Raw genomic sequence first — 22,748 nt, 5'->3', positions numbered from 1 at the left:
GGCTTACACAAAATCCTCGATCTACTTGACTGTATACAGCATATTATGTTACAGTTCAGGAATAAAGCCACAAAACCACAAAAGCATGGCAGTTGATTTCTAACTAATAGTATTATTTATTAAATACGACCCAAACCTTTCCCTGCATTTAAAGCTGTGTTTGCAGTGCTTTTTTTTTTTTTGCATTTCCATTAGGAATAGAACCACAATATCCATTCTTTCACTCTTTTTTTTGACACCTTATTTACTCGAGGTGTGAGTGCTCATGATCTACACCATGTGCTATACATAGTTTCCTGCTGTTTGATTCAAGAATCGTGCAGAATCCCACAGCAGTGCTCTCAGTGCAGCTCAGTGAATATATAATTGATGCTGAGATTAAAATAAATTCAGGTAATCAGCAAAAGAAACGGCTGTAGCCTCCTCAGCGCTGTGTTATGTACAGTACATGCAGTGCAAGCCCAGTTGTAGATTTTTGTACTGAATTTGACTCTGGACCATAAAGGGGTTTCAAACTTGGGAGGGAGCAGGAGATGCAAAGTTTATATAAATATTATCATGCTCCACTAAATGTACCCAAACACACTCCAGCAAGGGCATCAGTTACCTAAACAAGTCAGAGGTGTGACATCTCTTTCCACAGTAGTTAAACCTCACGTGTTGCAAAAGTTGACTGTGTTAATTCCACAGAAGTAACCTCAGGTTTATTGTTTGTGTTGGCGTTTAATGAACCATAGAAAAGTGTACTGTCATTCTGAGATGATCAGTAAACATCAATAATAGGCAAAGATTTATTTAATATGCTGGGCTCTGTGGGACTGGGAAGCTAAACTTAATTCTTAAGTCTTAATTTCAACTTACAAAATCAGGGAAATATCATATAATGACACTTTTCACACATTTTTTTTTGCCCTGTTTCTGTTTAATCCTCGCACTCCTCCTTTATCGCTGCTCCTCTTGCAGCAGCAGCAGTCGATCAGCCCAGGATGCAGCAGTGCCTGTGCTCAGCATTACATTGCTAATGTCTGGCTGTAAGACTGTGTAGCACTGCTTGAGCTGGAGGTGCGGATGGTTTGTCCGCACAGACCTGGAGCAGCTTGTGGTTTGTCACTGTTCTCTACTGGGGTGTGTGTGTGCGGAGAATCTTGACTATCTGCATAATGGTGAGTGCAGCATTTCTTCTGTGTTGTAATGAGAAGCTTGGCTACACAGCACAAATGTTCTGTCACAGAGGATATTTGTGACAGAACATTTACTCATATTGTAAAGAAGCGGACACACCAATCGTTTTTCATCAAACTGTCTTTTGGTTTTTTTCTGAATAATAAGGATGTGATAGGGCAAACGTTCCTATGGATATATGGAAGACGAGTTTAATTAAGGATAAGGTGTAGATTACACAGGAGATGCTTGAGCTGCATGTGCTTAAGTCACATGATGATGAGTCAGCTGGCAAAGTGTCCCATGTCCCTGTGTTGTGTGGGCACTTTCTTTTCCAAATGTGTGTATTTTGTGTGGCTCCTGGTTGTTTGGGCATTGAGATTAGAGAAGCAGATTATATCCAGGCGGATGAAAACAGATGGAAAGAGAACAATAATGTGTATTTGATTTTGGAGGGCATGCCAATCTGGCACTGACCAAGAAGTCATCATCGCCATCTGCTGAGGATACGCAAGGCCCTGATAAAGACGTATAACTGAATCCCTCAATTTTTTACCATCATTTTGTTTGTCTCATGAAAGAGTCAGAGTAAGCGTTTGTGTTTTAGTCCCGGGTCACACTACCACAATGGTCGGCCAGTGGCAAAGAATTATGACCAACTGCCACAGATTGGCATGTGTCAGGGATATGGGGGCTGCTTCTTGTCAGTCAGTGATGCTGTTGGGAGCATAACAATCGTTGGCATATGAGATAAACATCTTGGGCATCAGAGTGATGACCTCAGGTGACCCATGAGGGGTCGTGAGGAAACAAAAGCAGATAAAATGTCATGTTCTTGTTGACTTGTCTGCTTTGTATTTATGTTCTTTCACCCCAAACTTTATTTACAGTATGTGAGTCCACAGACCACAGAACGGTCAGGTGCCTGAAATGGTGCTTTCTTTGGAAAGGAGCTGGTAAAATGGGATTATTCTCTCATGTGCTTAGGGTTTGTTTTGCTTGGAATTTAACACGTATTTAACAATAAATGGACACATTTTTTAATAGCAGCTCACCAAAAACTGTACTGATCTACTGACCAGCAGTCATAATTTGTATCTAGTTCGAATATGCATACAGAATTGTTGAAACTGATTCCATAGTTTTTGTGGAAAGATACTATAGGTCCTATCTTTTTTGGTCAGTACATTACCAGAGAGATATGAGCTTGTACTGTATTATAAGCATTTTCTTATCCTGTTTTAGAAATCCTAATCTCTGAGACAATCTGAGAAATTCTGACCTATAAACCTTACATGCCGTCAAAAAGGTTTTCCCACAGATATCTTTAGATTTGAATGGAAACTAAATTCTTGTTAAAATAATACATTATACTCTAATAAATACCAGTTGTGTCTTTCTCCTGTTTATTCAGTATGTAGCCTTTAGAACAATGGCAACATGCCCATTTGATTCGCACAGCTGCTCTTTAATGACCCTGTCACCTGTTATTCGAAACAGTGTTAGTAAGAAACAGGTAAACGCTGGTATTTTTATGTACATGGAGGGACATTTTAATGCTAATTTTGCTGATATGATATAGAAAATGCACATTTTGTTTATTGCTACAGGAGTCTGAGATGTATTGAAGGGGCACAACTCTGGAAAATGAAGCTTTAAATTTGACAGAACATGGCTGACAAAGTTAATGTGGTAGTAAAGCTGCAGGTTGTTAAACTTTGGTGATTACCGCCCAGACATGTGTTTTGCCCGCAGTGGTAACCCACTCCCAATTCAAACCTCTTTATAAATATTACATGCACTTTACACATGATGTAATGAAAAAACATCCTCCCAACGTTGCCTGCCCTTGGGACTTATGACCGCTGTTTCTAAATCTTCTGTTTTAAGGCTAATGAATGTGAGAATAGTTAAGCTACTTATTGTTTGTTTCCATTCAGTTGGCACTTTTTTTTTTAGCAAGACAGGAAACCCAGTCCAGACTCTAATGTAATTTCTCTTATTGAATCTGGTACGAGACACAATGCCACCACTGTTTCAGCAAATCTAAGGGTCTGACTTTGGACTGCGCAGTCTCTGAAAGAGTTGTGATAAGGCTCAGCAGGAGCCAAAAATCACAAGGTGGTTTTGTGTGAATGTAATGTGGGAGGAATTCAGTGCCACAGAAGTGAGGCCACACAACAGCCCAGTCACTGCCTCTCATCAGGCCAAATAGAGTTCAGCACTACAGATGTTCGACTTGTTATGTCTGACATTTTTGTGGTTTTTACAGTGCTATAATGTTGCAAAACATCAGACTAATCAATGTTAATAGCATCGTTTTAACACTTGATATCATTTATTTTGCACCCTCCTCGTCTTCTGCAACAGTGTGTTCAGTGATTATATGATGTGATTCAGTATAAATGAAAGTGTGTTCCTGGTTTTACTTTTGAATAATGACAGCGATCAAACAGGATAAATGGTAAACATCTGTGTCTTTATACTAAGGTGGTGGGCTAACATGTGCTAACTGAGCTCAGGGGAAACCACACCCGTGGTTGTGGCATTTGAAGTGTAATTTCAGCACCTTGTGCTGATTCTGACCCCAATCTGCTTAATATTTTAAATAATTATTTTGTAATTGATCCTGTTTATATTATACCATCCTTACCACTGCTAATGGTGCCTTTCAGATTTCTCAAACTGTTGGAAAAGATTGCAATGGGGCAATGCAAACCCATATTGTGAATAGCGTTCCTATGGCCATAATTGCACTCATTTTCTGCTGTTTTACCACTGATTCTTTGTTTTCTCTCACAAAAGGAATCAGCAGAAATAGAAAAATGTTGCTAAAGATGTCCTGAGACAGATTTTCGACCAGCTGGAAATCATACTCTCTGCGGGCAGAGCTGGTGTGAGTCCTTGTGGGTCAGTAGAGACACAAGCTGGACAAACTACAGGTGATAGTACATACACAGTTATCTGGAAGTGTATTATAGTATAGTCACTGCTTAAGTGCCTAAATTCTTTGCATGACTTTAATTCATGTCCAACGGAAATTCCTCCGCTCACCAAAGCGACGTGAGCCATTGTTGCAACATGCCACTTTTAAAGGGGAAAAAAACAAAGTGAGAACATACTTAAGCTCTGTTCCAACAGGAATCTCTCTGTATCAGATAAAAAGCCATAATTGAATGGAGGAGGAAGTGTAGGAAGTGTAAGTTCAGCAGTTCCAGCATCTCCTCGTTCCTCACTATTGTGGAATAATATTTATGTTCCTGCAGAGGTGGTGAATATCTGCTTCAGAGGGCGTTAGCATTCACCGTGTGCTACTGCACTGTTTAGATGTCCCATCCAGTTTCTCAGGCAGTTCCAAAGAAAATGTATAGCTAATTCATGTTCTCTGCATATTTCTTTTCTGCTTTTCATTCATTTCTGGATTGTCCACACAGAGTCACAGCATTGTCCATGTGTAGGTCTCCCTGCAACCAAACAAGTACAGAAAATAAACAATATTTAATTATTTAAAGCAATGCATATCAACACATAGTTCATCACAATTAGATGTCATTTTGCCATTTGTCCTATGTTGTATTAATATACAGTAGATTGAGATAAGATGTTCATTATATAATATTGATACCACAATGTCACTATCTAGTTTTAGGGAAGAATAAAATAACAAAGATGTTGTGAATATTATTAGTAACACCTTTACTTGTCTTGTTGGAAATCCTTCTGGAAGGAGACAGTGTTAGTGAAAGCCTTAATTTTAAACATGTAATGTCTCTCCGCAACTTGTGTCAGGCAAGTGTTCTGGAGATAAACACTAATAAGATAAAAGAAATGATCATATACAGTAAATAAAAACATAACGCATGTATGTCAACCCATGATGACTATGTGGTAAGACATTTTAATCATTAGGTGCCAAATATCCAATATAGACGGTCCTTTTTTCAGATCGCACAAACATGATTATGCACCCTAAGCACTTTGGGGTGAGCCGAATCCTTCTTGTGTACAATAATCTGGTGGTTTTATACAGACACTTGCTCACACAGCTTTTTTGCTGTAAAAGGAGCAACATCTTGGCACTTGCTACCTGATCATTTGAGATCAGCTGTAAACTTCAGAATTTTCCACATTGTGAGCTATAAAGTTTAACCTAACCTAAATGTCCTATACATATACACAAATGCAATGTGCAATGTCTCACACACACACACACACAGTAGCTTCGACAGCAAAGTCAAAAGCCGCTTCCATGCACAAACAGCAGGTGGCACTGACCCCTCCCTTCACTGTCTGCTCCCATGGGACAGTGGCAGTTCTGTAATAAGTCAATAAACTCAGCATTTACAGCCTATAGCCCCACATAGATGCAACACACAGCGGTGTTTAGTGCAGATGCAGTTTGTAGATCAGCTCTCCTCTCTGGGTTGTTGGGTCCTGGACATTTTTGAATAGCACTGTTTGTTGCTGGTCTGCTGTGGTTTGTGCAGTGGCTTTTATTGTGGAACTCATTCCAGCACTGCTGGTCCTGAGCCAAACAACCATACAATGTAAACGGGGCAAAGACATTTTAATTAGTACAACCGATGTGATCCTAACTGCACCAGAGACGACACTCTGCTGTCACGTCAGTGGTGTCTTCATGTGGTCGTGCTCGTGTGCAGACCAACACATACATGACTGAGTACGAGATTATATACTGTATCTACAGCATCTTTCCCTTGGGCAACGTCAGCCCTTTCAGGCAGTGCATGATAATCACTCTTCATTATAATGAAGGCCAGTCACAGAGGCTTACAGCAGGCCTGAATTCTTCTCTCCTCAAACACCATCTTTGCTTACAGGAAGTAAAGTCTCCTGTCTGTTAGCCTTGTTTTTTCTGGCCCCTCTCTCTCAGGACAACTCTCTGCCTGCATGTGTTAAATGGTGGTTTCAGTGAGATTTGCCCGCTGTGTGGTTTGCTAGACTGGCATGTCTGTTCACCCGATACTATTTGTGTTACTCTCTGTCTACTACTTATGGTAGTTATTACTGTTGTATAAGTTGGCATATTGCAGTGAGAGCTATTAAGACTGGGATCATGTTACATTTACTTCTTCCTCCCAAAGGCAGAAAATGAATTCTCAGCTGAATTCTGCATTGTTACTCTATGCCCTCCTCTCGCGTGTTTAACTTCAGTATGTATCAGATTAGATCCTGTCCTGGGCAAAAAGCTGAGCTTTTCAAAGTAGATTTAGTTTCTTTGTGCCATAGCTCAGATTTTTAGAGCCTGTTTGCTTCTGTAAAAAACTATAAGCACTCACAACTTAATCACACAATCCTAATTCCTAAAGAATGAGTATTGTAAGAGCTGCAAAGCACAGGGATCCACGAAGATTAACAGAAAAGCTTTGTGCTGTGGCCCACTTAAGTGTGTGTGTGTGTGTGTGTTTGAGTATCCGTGCATCTACATGCATGTGTGTGTAAAGATAAAAAGATTATTTGTAGCATGTAGGCCACAAGCCAGTCTGGGTTTGCTATTCTTCTGCATTGATGTCCATTCATTTGGACAGCCTAAACAAGCAACCTCAACCATAACAGTTATGCCTAAACCTAACATTAACCTAAGCACAAATTCAAATCTTAAGCCCAAACTTGACAATTGTCTCAGAAATGAGGTTCTGCCTCATTAGGATCAGGTTTTTGATCTTCACAGGGATTACTGGTCCTGACAAGGTCAGGTCAATTATGGCTTTTTGGCGTATGCACGCACACACACAAACACAGAAGACAGATTTCTCTTGTGCCACTCTAGCCCTGGTACTGTCAGCTGGGAGGTCTGTGGCTGAGACAGCCATTGTGAGATGTGGGCATGCTGCTGTTGTAGTTGTTGTTGTTGTTGTTGTTGTTGTCATCAGTGTTTGCTCTTAAAATCTTAACCTTATTCCATTCATTTCTAAACTGGCACATTCACTATTATTCTCTCCTTTAATTCACATGTGCTGGTGACAATGGCAACAAGATTTAATGTGCATGAGTGTAAGCGTGTGTGTGTTGAGGTCTCACACATGGCTTTAAGAAATAGGGCACAAGAGGCTTGTTGCAAAGCAGCAGGACAGATGTTGTCTAGCGCCTCACAGAGCAGCATCTCTTCTTCTGCGGTCAGGACCGCTCTGCACACACGAGCTGCTGATGCTACTGCTGCTTATTTGCATATCAGCTGCAGACTGGCCTTAGATGGCTCCAGATGCAGAGTGACAGAGGTTGATGGTGTACCTCAAGATGTGTGAGGGGCATGTGTAGAAAACATTTGTTGACAGTGAGACTGAGGAGCCTCTTTACTGCTTTCTGTCTCTTTTCTTCTTCCTGCTGTGTGGAGAAATTTGAGGAATAGCCAACTGTGAAGCATGATGACATTTGAGGAATAGCCTACCAATTTCTGGTTATGGAGGCATGATATAGCGGCAATTTCAGAAATGAGCAGTGATACGGAGGTATGTGGTTGTTGTTTTCCTTCTCACAGACCCGCCAATTAAAACTGTGTGTGTCACTCACTCCCTGTTTTTCCACAACCATCAAAGGCAGTTATCTGCAGCTGTACTTTTCCTCTGTGCATGTGCAGAGTTGTTGGTTCATTGCAGTTTAGATGACACCCATGCAGCCACACACTTACTGGACCATTCACATGAGAGTATGTAACCAGGGCCTTGTTCTCAAGTGAGAGCAATGACAATTTTCTGCTCAGCTATTGAAAAACTTTGTCCCACATGACTGTGGATAGTTTTCCTGCTTCCGGGTTTGTAACTTATTAAAACAGTCCTGTATTGATCAGGTATGACAACTTAAATTGACAAGTGTGTTGATAGTAGTGGAGCAAATACAGCACGTTCATGCTCAGTCCTTCACACTTGAGGCAAAGATGCACTTGTTAAATACCCCTGGCTTTGTGTTTATTCAAGAAACTTATGTGGTAATGGTGTGTTATTTTGCTTGAAATATTAGGTTTAATAGCTGTGATATATTGGTTGATCTCTGTGGATTTAAACTCTGAATCCAGCACTGGTCAATTTTTTTGCTGCCAACATGGCAGTTCATAGAAACCCAGTCATGTGACGTTTTGGAGCTCTATTAGCTGTCAATTGGTTTAACTTATACCACGTGTGTGTGTGTGTAATGGTCAAGCATGTGTTGAATAAACCTGTCTTAATAGACCTAAATAGTAGTAATAGTCAGGGATGTGCTGTGGATTAAGTGTAAGTGTATGTCACACTAAATACTTGATGTTTTTAAACCTGTAGAAGCTTGTTTTTTTTGTTTGTTAAAATTTTTATTTTAAAGCTGCATACATGTTTCCCATATATTCTGTAACAACAAATCTAAGACTTTTGCACAGTACTGTGTAAATTTGCATGAGCTCTATAGCTGTGGGAGTGTACTGTATGATGGTGGCTGGGCTATTTCTGTTTCCTCTCTCTCTCTCCCTCTCTCTCCCTCTCTACGTGTGTGTGTGTGTGTGTGTGTGTGTGTGTGTGTATTGAGCCAGCTTCACACAGAGCCCACTATAACGATGAAAACAACCACAGCATTCACACAGAGTGCACATGGCTTACTTCACCACCTGCTACTGGCCTCGCCACAAGGGGAAACCTCTCTGGTTTTCAGCCTGTGCATCATACAAAATTCACTTTTTAAGGAAACATAAGCAGACTGGTGTGTCTGATAGTGAATGTCCACATTTTGGTTCATCCTTTTTCTTGCTAAACTAAAATCGAGGTGTAGTTTAATGTACAAACCCATCATTTACCCACATGTAGCTTAATAAGCTTTTGTGACACAAATCTGCCAAGCATTCAATGAATAATAGCATAATAATTATTGTAGCTGAGACATAAATGACTGCATGTTGACTGCATCTCCTCTGCAGCTGAAATCTGTTTCCATCAAAGAAGGTCAATAACATGCTGTGTAGTTTCTTTATGACTTTTGGCCACATTTGATTGCATTTCCCATGTTAAATACAGGGGGTATTTGAAGTAGGATTTCCCCCCTGGGAGCTGTTTTCATATAATGAATCATCGTCCATCATCACTGCAGCAGAAAAGCCCACTACCACAATCCAACATCTACAAAACAGCACGTTCAAATATACAACAGGTTTCCATGTCCTTCAGTTGTTTCTCATGGACCATATGCCATAGTTTTGTCACTTTACTGTAAAATGTCTTGACATGCTTACATTCGTCTTTTTGAAAGGCTTTGAAGAAAAGACTACAAAGCACATGATTTGTTTTTGTTACTGTGAAAGCTACCATTTGTCTTTCAGACCTACTAATTATATTTCATTAAAATGATCTGATCCATTGGTCTGGACTTCACATGCACTAAACAACTCTGCGGTCGAACTGATGCTTAAGCCTCATTTTACATATTTACATAACAGGACATTCCAGGCCAACATCTCCTACAGAGCAGATCTTAGATCCCGCACGAGCTGTAGGCTGACATCAAAACACCACAAGAGCATTTTTATCAGTGTAGCAGGAAATGCCAAAGAAGCAGCTGTTGACAAAGTCAAATGTGTTGTTATTAACAAAGCCTTAATGTTCCCGTCTGCATACCATTGTTTAATTGTCCCTGCTCATGTAGATATTATGAATGGATTTTGTAAGGAAGTCTTTAAAGCTAATCAAGCTGCTGTTGTTTTACTGTATATGAAGGCTCATTTGTCCCAGAGTTTTCCCATGTATCTCGCTCCAGCTGCATCATTCCAGCCGCACTGTGGTTTCAGCTGGTCTGAAACTCTGCAGGCCGTCACTGATGATATAAGGTTACTTCCACTAAAATGTCACTTTGGCCAATTATAGAAATTGTAATTGGCTCAGGTCTCAGCTGAGAATCACTCCCGTGGGACACTGTGTGTGTGTGTGTGGGTGTGTGTGTGTGCGTGCGCGTGTGTGTGGCAGCCTCAAGAAGATGTGTGTAATTAATGTCAGAGCCCAGTAGGGGCATCTTCGAGTTAATATTGGAAAATGAGGTGACAATTTTGTAAATCCTACACGAAGGTAGGCCACAGTGAAAGGTGTTTGGCTGCTTTCTTAACTTTATCTGAAGAGTTTTTATGATATGTTTCATGTATGGGTCTGTCATTGTGGATGATATATAGTAGTTTTTGTTTTAGGTATCTTATGGTGCTTTTCCACTACCCAGTTCCGTGATAGTACCTGGTACCTGGTTTAGTTCCTGCTCTGACAAGGTTCCAAGCGAGCTGAGCCGATACTATGTGTGACGTGGACAGACTGCCATCCACTGATCGGTCAGAGTCATGAGTGCAACATCCAACACAAGAATCAAACCGAACAATGCCAAACTGTAGATCAGTTAAAAGGACTTAAAAGTCCTGAAGACATGCGTTAATCTCCAACATTTAGCATGGAAATGTCTAAAATCACAACATTTAACTGACAGCGCCTGTGCTCCGGTCGTGCGGGAAGTAGTGAGCAATTCTGTAAACAAATCTCTGAGTCTAATGATTCGGTACATGGAAAACAACTGCTTTACAAGTCACAAGTTTGTGTTTGTGTCGCGTATAAAAGAAAGTCTCAGCAGTTTCAGTCAGCCATGCTATGATGACTCCGCCCACGTTGAGTAGGTACTATAGTAGTGGAAAACTATACCAAACCATGCAGAGCTGTGCCAAGCCGAAGCGTGCTGGAACTGGGTAGTGGAAAAGCAGCATCAGTAACTTATCTACTTGATACACAACAGCTTGACTTTGGTTTTCTTTGATCGAGATGTTTCAATGTAACTTGAATATTTAAACATAAGAAGTAGCTGCCAGTGAGAGGCAGTTTTCATTGATCTCACTCGTGTTTTTTTGCAGAGACAGGGAAGTCAAAGTCAAGTCAAATCAGTTTTATTTGTATAGCAGTGAATCAGATTGAACTTGCAAAAGTCAAGAGAGAGAGAAACCTGAAATGTTCATCAGCAATTTGTACAAATATTACAGCCGAGCATTTTATTCTTAACACTCTTAACTTTTAAACATTGTCAATGACTTCATATCTTGACAAAGTCAGAAACACACTCATCGGCCACTACATTAAACCCAGTCACCTGTTTTATTGTTGTGGCTGATCTGTTTATGTTGTTTGTTTTTGCAAAGATAATATGCAACAAAATCATTGTAATTTTGTCCGTTTGTTTTTCCTGTAAATAAACAATTCATCTTTCATTATACGTTAAGAATGATTATAACTTTTGCTGGGTAAATATTTCTCTTTTCTCTCCAACTGTGTTACCTCCAAAGTCCCACACCCGCCTCAGTCCACAGTTGGCCTCGATAACTACTATAATAGCATTAAATTATCTGCTCTTTCATGTCTTGTGATTCCCGTGGGTACATGTCGTCTCCTGATGACATGTTTTGACTGCTGATTGGCTTGGAAGAGTAAAAACTTCACCTGCTTTGCGATTCATCTTTGGGAAACTGGTATGAAGGAGTGACGCAAAAGAGCAATTTAGTTGGATTAAACTCATGGATAAATTGCTACTTGTGTGTGAGAATTAACAGGATGGCTTAATTCAGTTGAACAAACTACTGGGTGTGGACACAATAAAGTGACTGGAAAGACTCATTTCATATCAAGAGTTTTTCCTGCTGTGGAACAAAAAGCAGCTCTGGGTGGATAAGTCTGTCCAACTGTGAAGCACGATGACATCAACAAATCTACTCTCGAAACCAAACTTCACCAGTGTTAATCTTTCTTTATCTTGTGCGTCTGCTTTGTTGTGATATCACTGACAGTGTTTTCTTCCAGCTGACTCCAACTGAATAAGCTCAAGAGAAAAGGGTGCAGCAAAAAATGTCATTGATCAATCAACAGATAATTTTAATACTCCTATAATCCTTTTAGGGACCCTTTAAGGGCGTTATGTTTTGATTTGTTATAGTCGCAGTAATAAATGGAACATTTTAATTTGTTCTAGCAACTTTAGCACATTCTTTTTCCCCAAAACCTTTAATATCAACAATGATCATATCACGGATCAACACTCATCTGGTTTAGAGGGACAGGAAAGAGGTGATTTCAGATGTGTCAGGAGTGCGGGTGGAGCTTCAGAAATGCTCTGCATAACAGTTGTTTAAATGTAAGTTTTTAATGGAGTACAGTAGGAGAATCGATGAAGGATGAGCTAAGTGTCTTGCCTTGTGAGGCTGTATCCTAGACATTTCATCATTGTGCATGGGAATGTCTCTCCAAAAGACACATACACACACACTGTTTTGGAGCATCTTGCTGCATCTACTGCATTTGAATGAGTTCTCCTTTAATGCTTAATGTGGTATGTGAAGACAAACACTGCCAGATAAATAGTTTATGATCCACTTGATTAGTGAAGTCATTAGCGCAGCAGGCTGTGTTTAATAGATAATTTATGAGTGGAGCTGATCTCACAGTTTGGTGACAATTAATTTACAGTCTATACAGTTTTTTCTCTTTTAATGTTGCTGCTTGGTAAAATGATGGGCAGAGTAATCCATTAGTCGCGTGACTCCAAAACAAAATATCTTAAGTATCTCATAAGTGAGAATTGTGTATGAGAACCGTTTTATTGTCTGCAGCTGTGAACGTGTGTATTTCGTTTGTTTGTTTGTTGGTTGGTGTGTTTTTTGTGAACGGTGACATGTTGCTCATCCGTGCTGCTGATCAGTTCCCCCGGGCACTGAGTGGCTCGATGGGATGGAAGGACGTTGTGTCCTCTCGGCCAGAGGAGTATAAATGCCGCAGCCTGCTGTGTCTGCTGCCTGTTAGAGTGAGCATGAGGAGCAGTTCACTCAGAGGCAAGAAGAAGAGACTGCACACGCTGGTGAGAGGTTCTAGAGGTGAGGCCCAGCTTGGAGCGATGGAGCGCAACGGTCTGTGTTATTACTCTTAGTTTTCTGTGGGAGAATCGACTTGTGCTTTAATGTTGCTTACAACTTACACCGCAGTAGTGTAAGTTGTGATTTCCACGAGAGTGTAACTGATATTGCTGAAGAAAATGTTCCTGTCTCTTTGAAAAAGAAAGTGTGAAATTCAACAGTAAACTTTGTATTTTAGCTCCAAAGTTGTTTGAGCTTTGTGATCAACCAGCTCCTCTATGTAGGTCACAGGATGCACCATGTCGGACATTGATCTCTGGATCTTTGGTTGTGAGCACAGGAAATCAGGTCACTGATTTACTGATTTCAACTATCAATTGCTTCTCTTCCATTAAGCTTTAAATAGCAACATGATTAAAACAAGGATGGAGGACGTGGATCTTTTTTTTATGGTTTTACAAGAAGCTTTTTGACTCTGTTTGAACATTGATGGAAGGTTATCAAACTTGCATCAGGCTTTAAGTAGTTTCCAGTGAGGTTAACATGTAATGGCATGAAACAGTTGGTGATTCTTGACTGCAGAGTGACTTGACAGTAATGCATTCAAATGTTCATCAACCTTTTGAATGGTTCTCTCATAACTAAATGTAACAGTCTGATCTGTTGCCACTGACAGTGGCTGGAGCAGTGGTGAGGAAGACATTATAGGATCTAATAGAAGTGACAGGAGGCCAGGATGTTGGACCAATAACATTATATTACAGTGAAAAGAAAACAACAGCTCCCAAAAGGCCATTACACATCGATCACTCATCTTCAAACCAAACAGTTGTCTCATCTGCTCTGCTTTCATACCATTTACCACACGCTGCCTTTTAACTTTGCTTTTATTTAATGTTTTTTTCTTTCTTTTCTTTTTTTTTCCATCTTCCCTCTTGTCTTCATTGCTTGGACACATTCACCCCTCTTGTCAAACCCCTTCTTTTTTTCCTCATTCAAAAACCTGCACACAAGTCTATTCCCTTCTGGTTGGAGATTGCAGAGTGCTCTGTTGCCCCAGTTGCAATGGAGGACAGTGACCATGAGGCCCACTCTTCATCAGACGAGCAGGACTGCTGCCCTGCCACCCCTGATCATAACAGGGACCATACCGGTGAACAGGTATTAATCATGTCAGAACCCCTTAACTCCCCTGAATCCTCCTTATCCATTCATAGTTTCTGATTGATCAGAGTTAAGCGACAAAATCATGATCTACTCGACTTTTGGGTCATTATTCTGATCAGAAGCTGCAACTTGGTGTTTCATGGGATTTGTCACAGAAAGCCATTCCACACTTCCCCCTCATGACCATCTTCTGTGTGTTGTGTATATACATATAAACATGAGAGCAGAGTCACAGTATGGACCTACAGATGAATCTTAAATGGCCTCATTGCTTTCTGAGGGTCACTACATTATTTATCTTTGTGCTCCAGTTACAGCTGCTGTTACTGGTATATGCACAGTAGCTCAAACATCAGCTGCGTATCTCCTCATAGGTAAAGTTCTGTTTTTTTCTTATCTTCAGTTGTGAAGTGGCCAGTCCTTCATAGGACAAATTAATGACATATTTCTCTCTATGAATGTACAATTAAGAGACTGCAAGAATGCGCCAAGATTTTTTACAGCATTGTTTCCTGCAGTTTGGTCTTAAAATTGATTAAAAAACCACGGCCCAGCCCTATCTGCATCTCCCCATGCTTTATTTTTTTGCCATCTGTAAAGTACAATGACTTCTGTAAAGAACAATTCTAAAGATGTTCTTTTTCTATTCCCTGCATCACTGTCTCTTCCCTGTTACACCTTTCCTCTGTCTTTGCCTCCACCCGTTTTTTTCCGCTCCACCTCACCTCACTCTCTTCCTCCATGACGTCTCTCCAGCACTCAAGCCTGTCAGACGACTCAGAGGTAGAGAACATTATGCAAGACCCTCACCACCAGGGAGGGCACAGTCACCATCATCATCACCATGAACACCACCATGACTACCATGACCACCAGGGTATAGAGCCTCATGATGCAGATGGGGAAGCTGTGGGTGAAGATCGTCCCCACACCCCGTCCTATTTGCAGCCCCCTGTGGCGAGTAGTGCACAGTCTGACTCAGGCCCAGACCCCAGTTTGCCGCAGAGCAGGAGTTTGGAGTTTGACGTGTCGTCCCTCGTCTGTCCTCCCAGGCCCAAGAGCCCCTGGGGTCGATTCGATCCTTATGAAAATAACGAGGTAACACATGGAGGTCTGAGCAGGAATATCAAAGAGAGAAAAAACCCTGTGGGGTTTACTTTTTGCCTTTAAGGTTCCAAATCTTCAGTGTGCTGCGATGTGTTTGACAGTTATCTCAAACTGCTGGTGTGTGATTGTATCAGGTTTGGAAGAAACAGGTTGATATGTGCTTGTTTTCTTTTAGTGGAACAGTTTGAGTTGTTTGAAGCTTTCTGGTGGTAACGTTGCTTGTCATTCTTGTATATCTTTTTTGGGACGCTTGATAGAAGCATGGAAAAATACCGTTTGTAACGTTATATCTATGTGGAGATGTGCGTCTCGCTGAGTTATTCTCACATCATATTTCTCTGCTTTTTCAGGACCAGGACAAGGAATATGTTGGTTTTGCAACATTGCCAAACCAGGTGCATCGCAAGTCGGTTAAGAAGGGATTTGACTTCACACTCATGGTGGCAGGTAAACCCCTCATATTCACATAAGCAGACACTAGATCTCAGGCACGGCCTTTGACTTTGACTTAACTGCACAGTCTTGACCTGAGTCATTTTGTCTTTGTTGTTCTTTGTTTGAAGGGGAGTCTGGTCTGGGAAAGTCCACTCTGGTCAACAGTCTGTTTCTCACAGATCTTTACAAAGATAGGAAGCTGCTTAACGCTGAAGGTGAGGAAGCTGTGATTTTAGCATCACCAAATTGCGATTTCTCTGACAGATATTGCTTTTTTTTGTTTTTGGAAAGGTAGCGTTACCTTTATATTCACTCTGTAATAGACAAAAGACAAAACATTAGATCCCAGTGTGTTGGATTTAGTGCCATCTAGGGGTAAAGTTGCATATTGCAATCAATTCTGCTGTATATTATAATAAAATAATATAAAAAGCTAATTACAACATGAAGAAAACTGTACACTTTATTTTTTTTGATAATATTTGAATGAAAATACAGCTCAAATATGATATTACATTTTCTTATGCTGGACCTTTTAATGATGAGGAACTACAATTATGAATGTATTCCAACTATTGGTTACATTTTTTACAAGTTATTAAAGTAATTGCACTCTTTGCAGTTTGATAATTGTGTTGTTTCATTAATTTTTTTTTCTATTGTGTTTGATGGATATTTGTTTTACTGTGGTTTGTGTTTGTCCTCCAGAGCGAATCACACAAACAGTAGAAATCACCAAACACACAGTGGACATAGAGGAGAAAGGTGTCAAATTGAAGCTCACCATCGTGGACACGCCTGGGTTCGGAGATGCTGTCAACAACACTGAATGGTACATGTTGCATGAATAACACATCCTCAGTCTGAATGAATCTGTGAATCTTCACAGAGAACAGCTGGATAACCTTATTTTAGCTCTGCCGTGATTTCCCAGAATAACTGTGTGTGTGTGTGTGTGTTTCTGCCGTAGCTGGAAGTCAGTCGCCGACTACATTGACCAGCAGTTCGAGCAGTACTTCAGGGACGAGAGCGGCCTCAACCGCAAGAACATCCAGGACAACCGCGTACACTGCTGCCTCTATTTCATCTCACCCTTTGGTCACGGGTAAGACAAACCTGCAGAGCTCGTCCGGGGATTAGTTTCCCTCCCCGGCCTCCACCAATAAAGAAAACAGCAGGAAGCGAGTCTCACTGTTGACCATTACCTTCCCATTTTCTGAAGAGCATTCATCACAGTTAATTCACCTTAGCTCAGCAGAATAATTTACTTGAAACATCTACTACTTACTTTCAAAGATTCTGCCCCATAAATTGTTAATGTTGGAGGTTCTCTGCTGCCTTCAGCTGCATTTACGTCTGCTGCAGTCCTCCTGCTTTAATCAGACGTTTGAGTGCTGATGGTGGTGCTTTTCAGCACATTTGTCAACTTGCACTGTTCCACATTGCTGCACACACTGAGGCTCTACTGTTCCATAAACCTCCAGCAATGCGGCAGCGCTTTGTTTGAAAAGTCACATTAGTGGAGGAAGCGCTCCCTCTGTTGACAAGCTTCAGTCGTTACTCAGACTTAAACATTGTGTTATTGCCTGAAACAAATTCCAAAGGGTCTAAATTAAATCACAGTCTGGAATTACGTAGTTGAATAACTGAAACCGTTGTCCCGCATCATAATGTTGTTTATCCCAGAGTTTATTTGGAAATGTTCATTAACTACAACAGTTACAAATGTCACATCATGTAAAGAGTGTAGAGTATGAGAGTATTACTTATTATACACACACACACACAAACACAAAGAGTGTTATTTTTCATGTGTTTTATTTCCTCCAGCCTTCGACCTTTGGACGTGGAGTTTATGAAAGCTCTGCACGAGAAGGTCAACATCGTCCCCGTTTTGGCCAAAGCCGACACGCTCACCCCGAATGAAGTCAAGAAAAAGAAAATCAAGGCAAGAGATTCTGTCCTGCACAGGTTTTGAAACTCAAATGTCACAGCAGACGTGTGTTATTGTTGTTGTTGTTGTTGTCGTCACTCTGCAGATCAGAGAGGAGATCGAGCAGTACGGCATCAAGATATACCAGTTCCCTGACTGTGACTCTGACGAGGACGAGGAGTTTAAGCAGCAGGACCTGGAGCTAAAGGTGAGAGTTAGTAAATATGAGAACTGGATGCTGATATGTGTTACTCTATAAACAAAAAAGTAGGAATAATAGCAAAGTAGTTCTCTTAATCCTCTCACATTTTAATTGAATGACTTTTTGTGTTCTCCACACCAGGAGAGTATTCCCTTTGCAGTGATCGGCAGCAACACAGTGGTGGAGGCCAAAGGGAAGAGGGTGCGTGGTCGTTTATACCCCTGGGGCATCGTTGAAGGTAGAGCACATCTCTTCACGTCTCTACCTGCATATTATTATATTTATGAGATCAGTGAATTCTCTGGTGACAACCGATCTCCACGGTGTGTTTTGCAGTAGAGAACTCGGCACACTGTGACTTCGTGAAGCTGAGGAACATGCTCGTTCGCTCGCACATGCAAGACCTCAAGGACGTGACCCGAGAGACCCACTACGAGAACTACAGGGCCCAGTGCATCCAGAGCATGACCCGCATGGTCGTGAAGGAACGGAACCGCAAGTATGCTCAACACTGACGCACAGGACACACACACACACACACGTGGAGACAGAGAGAGAAACAAACATACTCTAACCTGGTGGAGTTCATAGACCATTGAAAATTTAAATCTAATTTAAAGTTTTAGACACCAAGAGATATAAAGAGATAACACAGATTCTAAAGTACTGTACATTATTTATAGAGAAAATACTGTATTTAAAGTTACAGTGAAACATGTAAAACTTCTGATGATATTTGTTCTTGATGTTATTATTCTGCCTGTAACATTATTTGTATGCTGCATCCGTAAAAATTGGATCTATCAAGCAACACTATCACAGTGAGGGAGTGTTTGTGTGAATGCAGCAGCAGCTCAGGGGCAGACGGAGGCAAACTGCTGAATGACCAGGGTTTTTGTTTTTCTTTCTTTCTCTTTTACCTCTGAAAGCACAATCGGTGCTCAATGTTGCTGTTGCTTCCGTCTGTCTTGATAAAACAGTTCACCAAATCACTTCCTGCATGCAGCGTGCGAATGTCACTGGGCGACACGAGATCTAAACACTGCTGTACTGAGGAACACAGAGAGAGCGAGACATGCATGTGGAGCTGATTGGCTCTTTCAGCTCTGTGTGACCTCATTCGATTTGTCGATATATCGCCGTCCTTCCTCGTGCAATACGATCAATGACACGATTGATTGATTGAGACTTTATGCACTTTGTTCACTATGTTGTGAATCAATAGAGAAATCCTGCACTCTTAACTTTTTGTTATGTTTTGTTTTCTTCGGTTAGACAGATATCGTGATGCATCGATGTAAGATTGTCTTGCAGTAAATTGATTATCACGTGGTAGTCCGTCGCGTCGTGGAGCATGTATCGCGTGTCGTAGCACATCGTGAGGTACGCTGTGATTCCCATCCCTAAAATGTAACAGTAAAAGTAATGCATCCACAGTTTTAAGTTAACATACAGGTTAAGTCATTGATTTGCACTGTTTGCTCTGGGATGTTGGTCTCTTGTGAGAAACTCATTATCCAGTCAGCAGCCAGACCTCCACAATCTCCATTAACTCCACACTCCTCTCAGCTTGTGAGCTTAAGCTGTTTGTCAGTGGAAAAAAAAGCCTCTCACGACTTGTGATGTAGGAGGGGAGGAGAAAGGAGAACGGACAAAGGGTGGTGGAAGAGACGCCATTCCCTGCACAGACAAACCACATTGGCAAATATGTGTAGATAATAACCTGTTAGTACTCTGAGGGGGATTTGTGTTGACATTTCCAAAAAAACATCTGATAGCCAATTTCTTTTAACTTCTGTACAACTTGAATCCCCCCCCTGCAGTAAATTAACCAGGGAGAGCGGTACAGACTTCCCCCTCTCTGCGGTGACCGGAGGGACAGACAGCGAGACGGAAAAGCTCATCCGGGAGAAAGACGACGAGGTACGGCCCGCAGACCTTGAACTGGAGTCACATCAGCACCGACATGGTCACAGTGACCAGTGTGATCACAGCACTGAGCACCACGAGCTCTCACACTCTCAGCCCGCAGCCGAGACTCAGCCTCGCGTGATAAAGGATGAAGCTCTCTGAGTGTCTTTGTCTCACAGAATCTTTGTTTTTGAAACGCACTCAGGTCATGTTTTCTGAAGCTGACAATGAGCAGCTTAAAAAAACATGAATCAGTGAACACATAGAGTACTCCACACCCTGTGCCCATGGTTCTCACACTGAGCCTCCTCTGGTGGAGGAAAATCAGAAATACTCGGAGTGGAGCTGAGGAATTTTGACCGGAGTCAAAACATAATAATAATAAATGAAATAATAATAATTAGAGTCATCTTATATCATCGCTCCAATTTTAATCTAATGTCACTATACCAGTGTGTGAAGTATTTGCTCGACCTATTTACACCTCTGTATTTAAACGTTGGTGATAATGGTGTTACTTTGAGAGCTCAATATTTTCTCAGGTGGTACTTTGGTATAAATCACTGGCCTTTATCCTCACTCATCCCCTGGACCTTAAAGCTTTATGTCCAACAAGTTTTATTTATTTATTTATTTATTTATGATATAACCTCCGCCCTCTAAAAAAAACTCTCGTATCTCGGTAACTTTTTATTTTCAGCAACGCTGGTAATATAATCACTGAATATAAATTACTCTTTACTCATTGTAAAAGAAGACGTTTACCCTGACAGCAAATATGGAAATGAGAGGTTTTTAACTTTAACTTTTTTTTGATCCAAGCAATATTTATATGAGAACTCACTCCGAAACCTGTTCAACATGTAAGTAAAGGAAAGGAAAGCATCATACTGTCTCAATAAAAACAGTACATATGATAAGGAAGGTGCTGACGGTGTTTTTGTATCCAAGGTCTAAAAATAGATGTTTGTTAGGTGTTATAATCTTAGAGTAGAAAGAGAAAGAATGTGTTTCCAGGTGGACGAGGTAAAGATGGATAAAGCAGACATTCATCATTCCACACGGTGTTTGTGTTCAATGATTTCAAGTGCGTCCCTTTTCCGTAAATCCAATTATTTTGTCAAATAAAGACATCATTTGTGCCCACTTGTCTTTCTTTCTACTTTTTTTTTGTGCAACCAACATTAATGTGTTGTTAAAAATGAAAACATAAAAACATAAGCAGCTAACTGATTTGTCAGGGGAGGTCACGTGATCTAGAAAGGACAGTCTTGTCTGGTGCATGGTATTGATTTTTTTTCTGATGATATTTTTTTTGTTAAATAAAAATGATTGATTGATGCATTTCTAACTTTGGGACTAACCCTGATCTCTTGTCTCGTTGTCAGCTGAGGCGGATGCAGGAGATGCTGCAGAGGATCCAGGATCAAATGCAGACTCAAAAAGATTCCTATTGACACAGGACACCAGTCACACTCCGTACGTTTCACTCTTTCACTGGGATTTAAAGAAGTAAAAAAACAAAGAAAGAAAGAAAAACAAACAAACCGGAAAGCTAATTCCCCTCCGGATCATCGACCTTCCTTCATCAGCGACCGCTCACACGTGGATGACGCAGTGGTAAGACGGTCTGACATCTGCAGCCTCACAACTCTCTTTGTCCTCAATCTGTGACATTAACGACTCCACTGCTGCAAAAACACTCCACTGTTTATATAAAAAAAAACAAAAAACAAAGACCAGGTCTGATGTTTGTTTGAATTTCTCAGTCTCAGTTAGATCACATATCTGAACTTTATGTAGCCACATGATTGCAGGGTTTTTGTTTTATTCTTGTTTGGTTTTATGAGGTTTACATCATCATGTTCTGGTGACCTACTCAGATTTTATTATCAGCACACTTTCTGGTGCAAGTGTTTAATTTCTTCTTCTAGGTCAACGTTCATATACTGTTGTAATTTAATTTTCCAACCCATATTAATAATCCATCAATCTACATACTGACTTTTATTTAACGACACACTACAGCACTGCTCAACATTGTATGGATGCCGTGTGGATGATTGTGGTCTGTGGGTTCATTTGGTTTAAAACGTTGTGTGACGGTTGTTTCATTTAAAGTTAGTGTTTAGCAGTGTCTGCATGTTTTTGTTTTACGGCCGGCGCCACCGTCGCCGCCTCTGCTGCCTCACAGTACGGACGTTAACCAGGTGTGACAGTCCACCATTTACTGATGTACCGCATTTAAAATAATTTTACATTTTTTTAAATGATGTAGAAGTCATTTTATCCCCAAAATACAGTGGTTTCACAGTAAATTCTTCCCATTTGCTGGTGATGTGACCACAAACTCACGTCACTTAATGGACTTTATTGACATGAGGTGAGTGACTATGGGAAGGGGTTTCTGCAGATTACTGTAGTGATCACTCAGTTATTTATGGGCAAAGAAAACATGTTCTGTTGAAGGATATACAGTATTTGGCAAAATGTGGATTTATTTTAATAATAATTTGGTTGGTTGAAATGATGTGTTTACTTTAAGAAAAAACTGAAATCTTATAACCAAGGCCAGCAATGAGAAAATGAAGTGTTTGCTTTGTTTTGTTTTTAATTGACGTGAACAATATTGTTTTGCTAATATTTAATCAAAGCCGAGTGTAATGATCAGGAGTGCCGAATCAAACTTGTCTTCTCATAATTTCTTGCACAAAAACTTTAATTTTTTGGTAATTGGTTGACTCTGCCATGTCATGTGACCTTTGTTTAAAAACACTACATTCCTTGAGCTTCTATCACAGTCGGTTGTTTTTTTGTGTGTTTTTGTATTTTTTGGCTTTTGCTATTCTACTTTTGAAATATTTATGTGATAACTTTATAAGTGAAAATGCATATGAAGAGGACAACATGTACAAATTCTAATATTGTAATAAAATATGGTTAAAATTGTATGTCTCCATTGACCCCCCCACATACACACACACTGAATGACA

At 40.6% G+C, this 22,748-nt stretch overlaps 1 protein-coding gene across 3 annotated transcripts; it reads left to right on the top strand.

Annotated features, from left to right (window-relative positions):
* The first annotated feature begins 1,062 nt into the window (after positions 1–1,062).
* On the top strand, positions 1,063–22,704 carry septin4b (septin 4b). 3 transcript variants are annotated; one of them, XM_058634583.1, is made up of 13 exons: positions 12,962–13,021; positions 14,015–14,161; positions 14,924–15,265; positions 15,625–15,721; positions 15,838–15,924; positions 16,418–16,541; positions 16,680–16,814; positions 17,540–17,657; positions 17,749–17,850; positions 17,986–18,082; positions 18,181–18,343; positions 19,668–19,767; positions 21,144–22,704. In XM_058634583.1, exons 2-13 carry the CDS (start codon positions 14,066–14,068, stop codon positions 21,210–21,212), a joined length of 1,530 nt encoding a protein of 509 aa, XP_058490566.1. In that variant the 5' UTR covers positions 12,962–13,021; positions 14,015–14,065; the 3' UTR covers positions 21,213–22,704. The 3 variants fall into 3 exon arrangements, with proteins under 3 accessions (XP_058490569.1, XP_058490568.1, XP_058490566.1); XM_058634585.1 differs by lacking the exon at positions 19,668–19,767 and having other exon boundaries at positions 12,961–13,021; XM_058634586.1 differs by lacking the exons at positions 12,962–13,021; positions 14,015–14,161; positions 14,924–15,265 and adding an exon at positions 1,063–1,163.
* Positions 22,705–22,748: the final 44 nt, after the last annotated feature.

This window comes from Solea solea, chromosome 7 (assembly GCF_958295425.1).
Source record: "Solea solea chromosome 7, fSolSol10.1, whole genome shotgun sequence".
In the NCBI taxonomy this organism is placed as follows: Eukaryota; Metazoa; Chordata; class Actinopteri; order Pleuronectiformes; family Soleidae; genus Solea; species Solea solea.
This window is presented reverse-complemented; position numbering and strand designations above follow the sequence as displayed.

Bases quoted from the DNA above. Each gene is read 5' to 3' on its own strand.
- septin4b (XM_058634583.1), top strand. From the start codon at position 14,066: ATGGAGGACAGTGACCATGAGGCCCACTCTTCATCAGACGAGCAGGAC. The intron at 17,658-17,748 runs GCAAGAGATTCT...GTCACTCTGCAG, and splicing joins TCAAGAAAAAGAAAATCAAG to ATCAGAGAGGAGATCGAGCA. The intron at 18,083-18,180 runs GTAGAGCACATC...TGTGTTTTGCAG, and splicing joins CCCCTGGGGCATCGTTGAAG to TAGAGAACTCGGCACACTGT.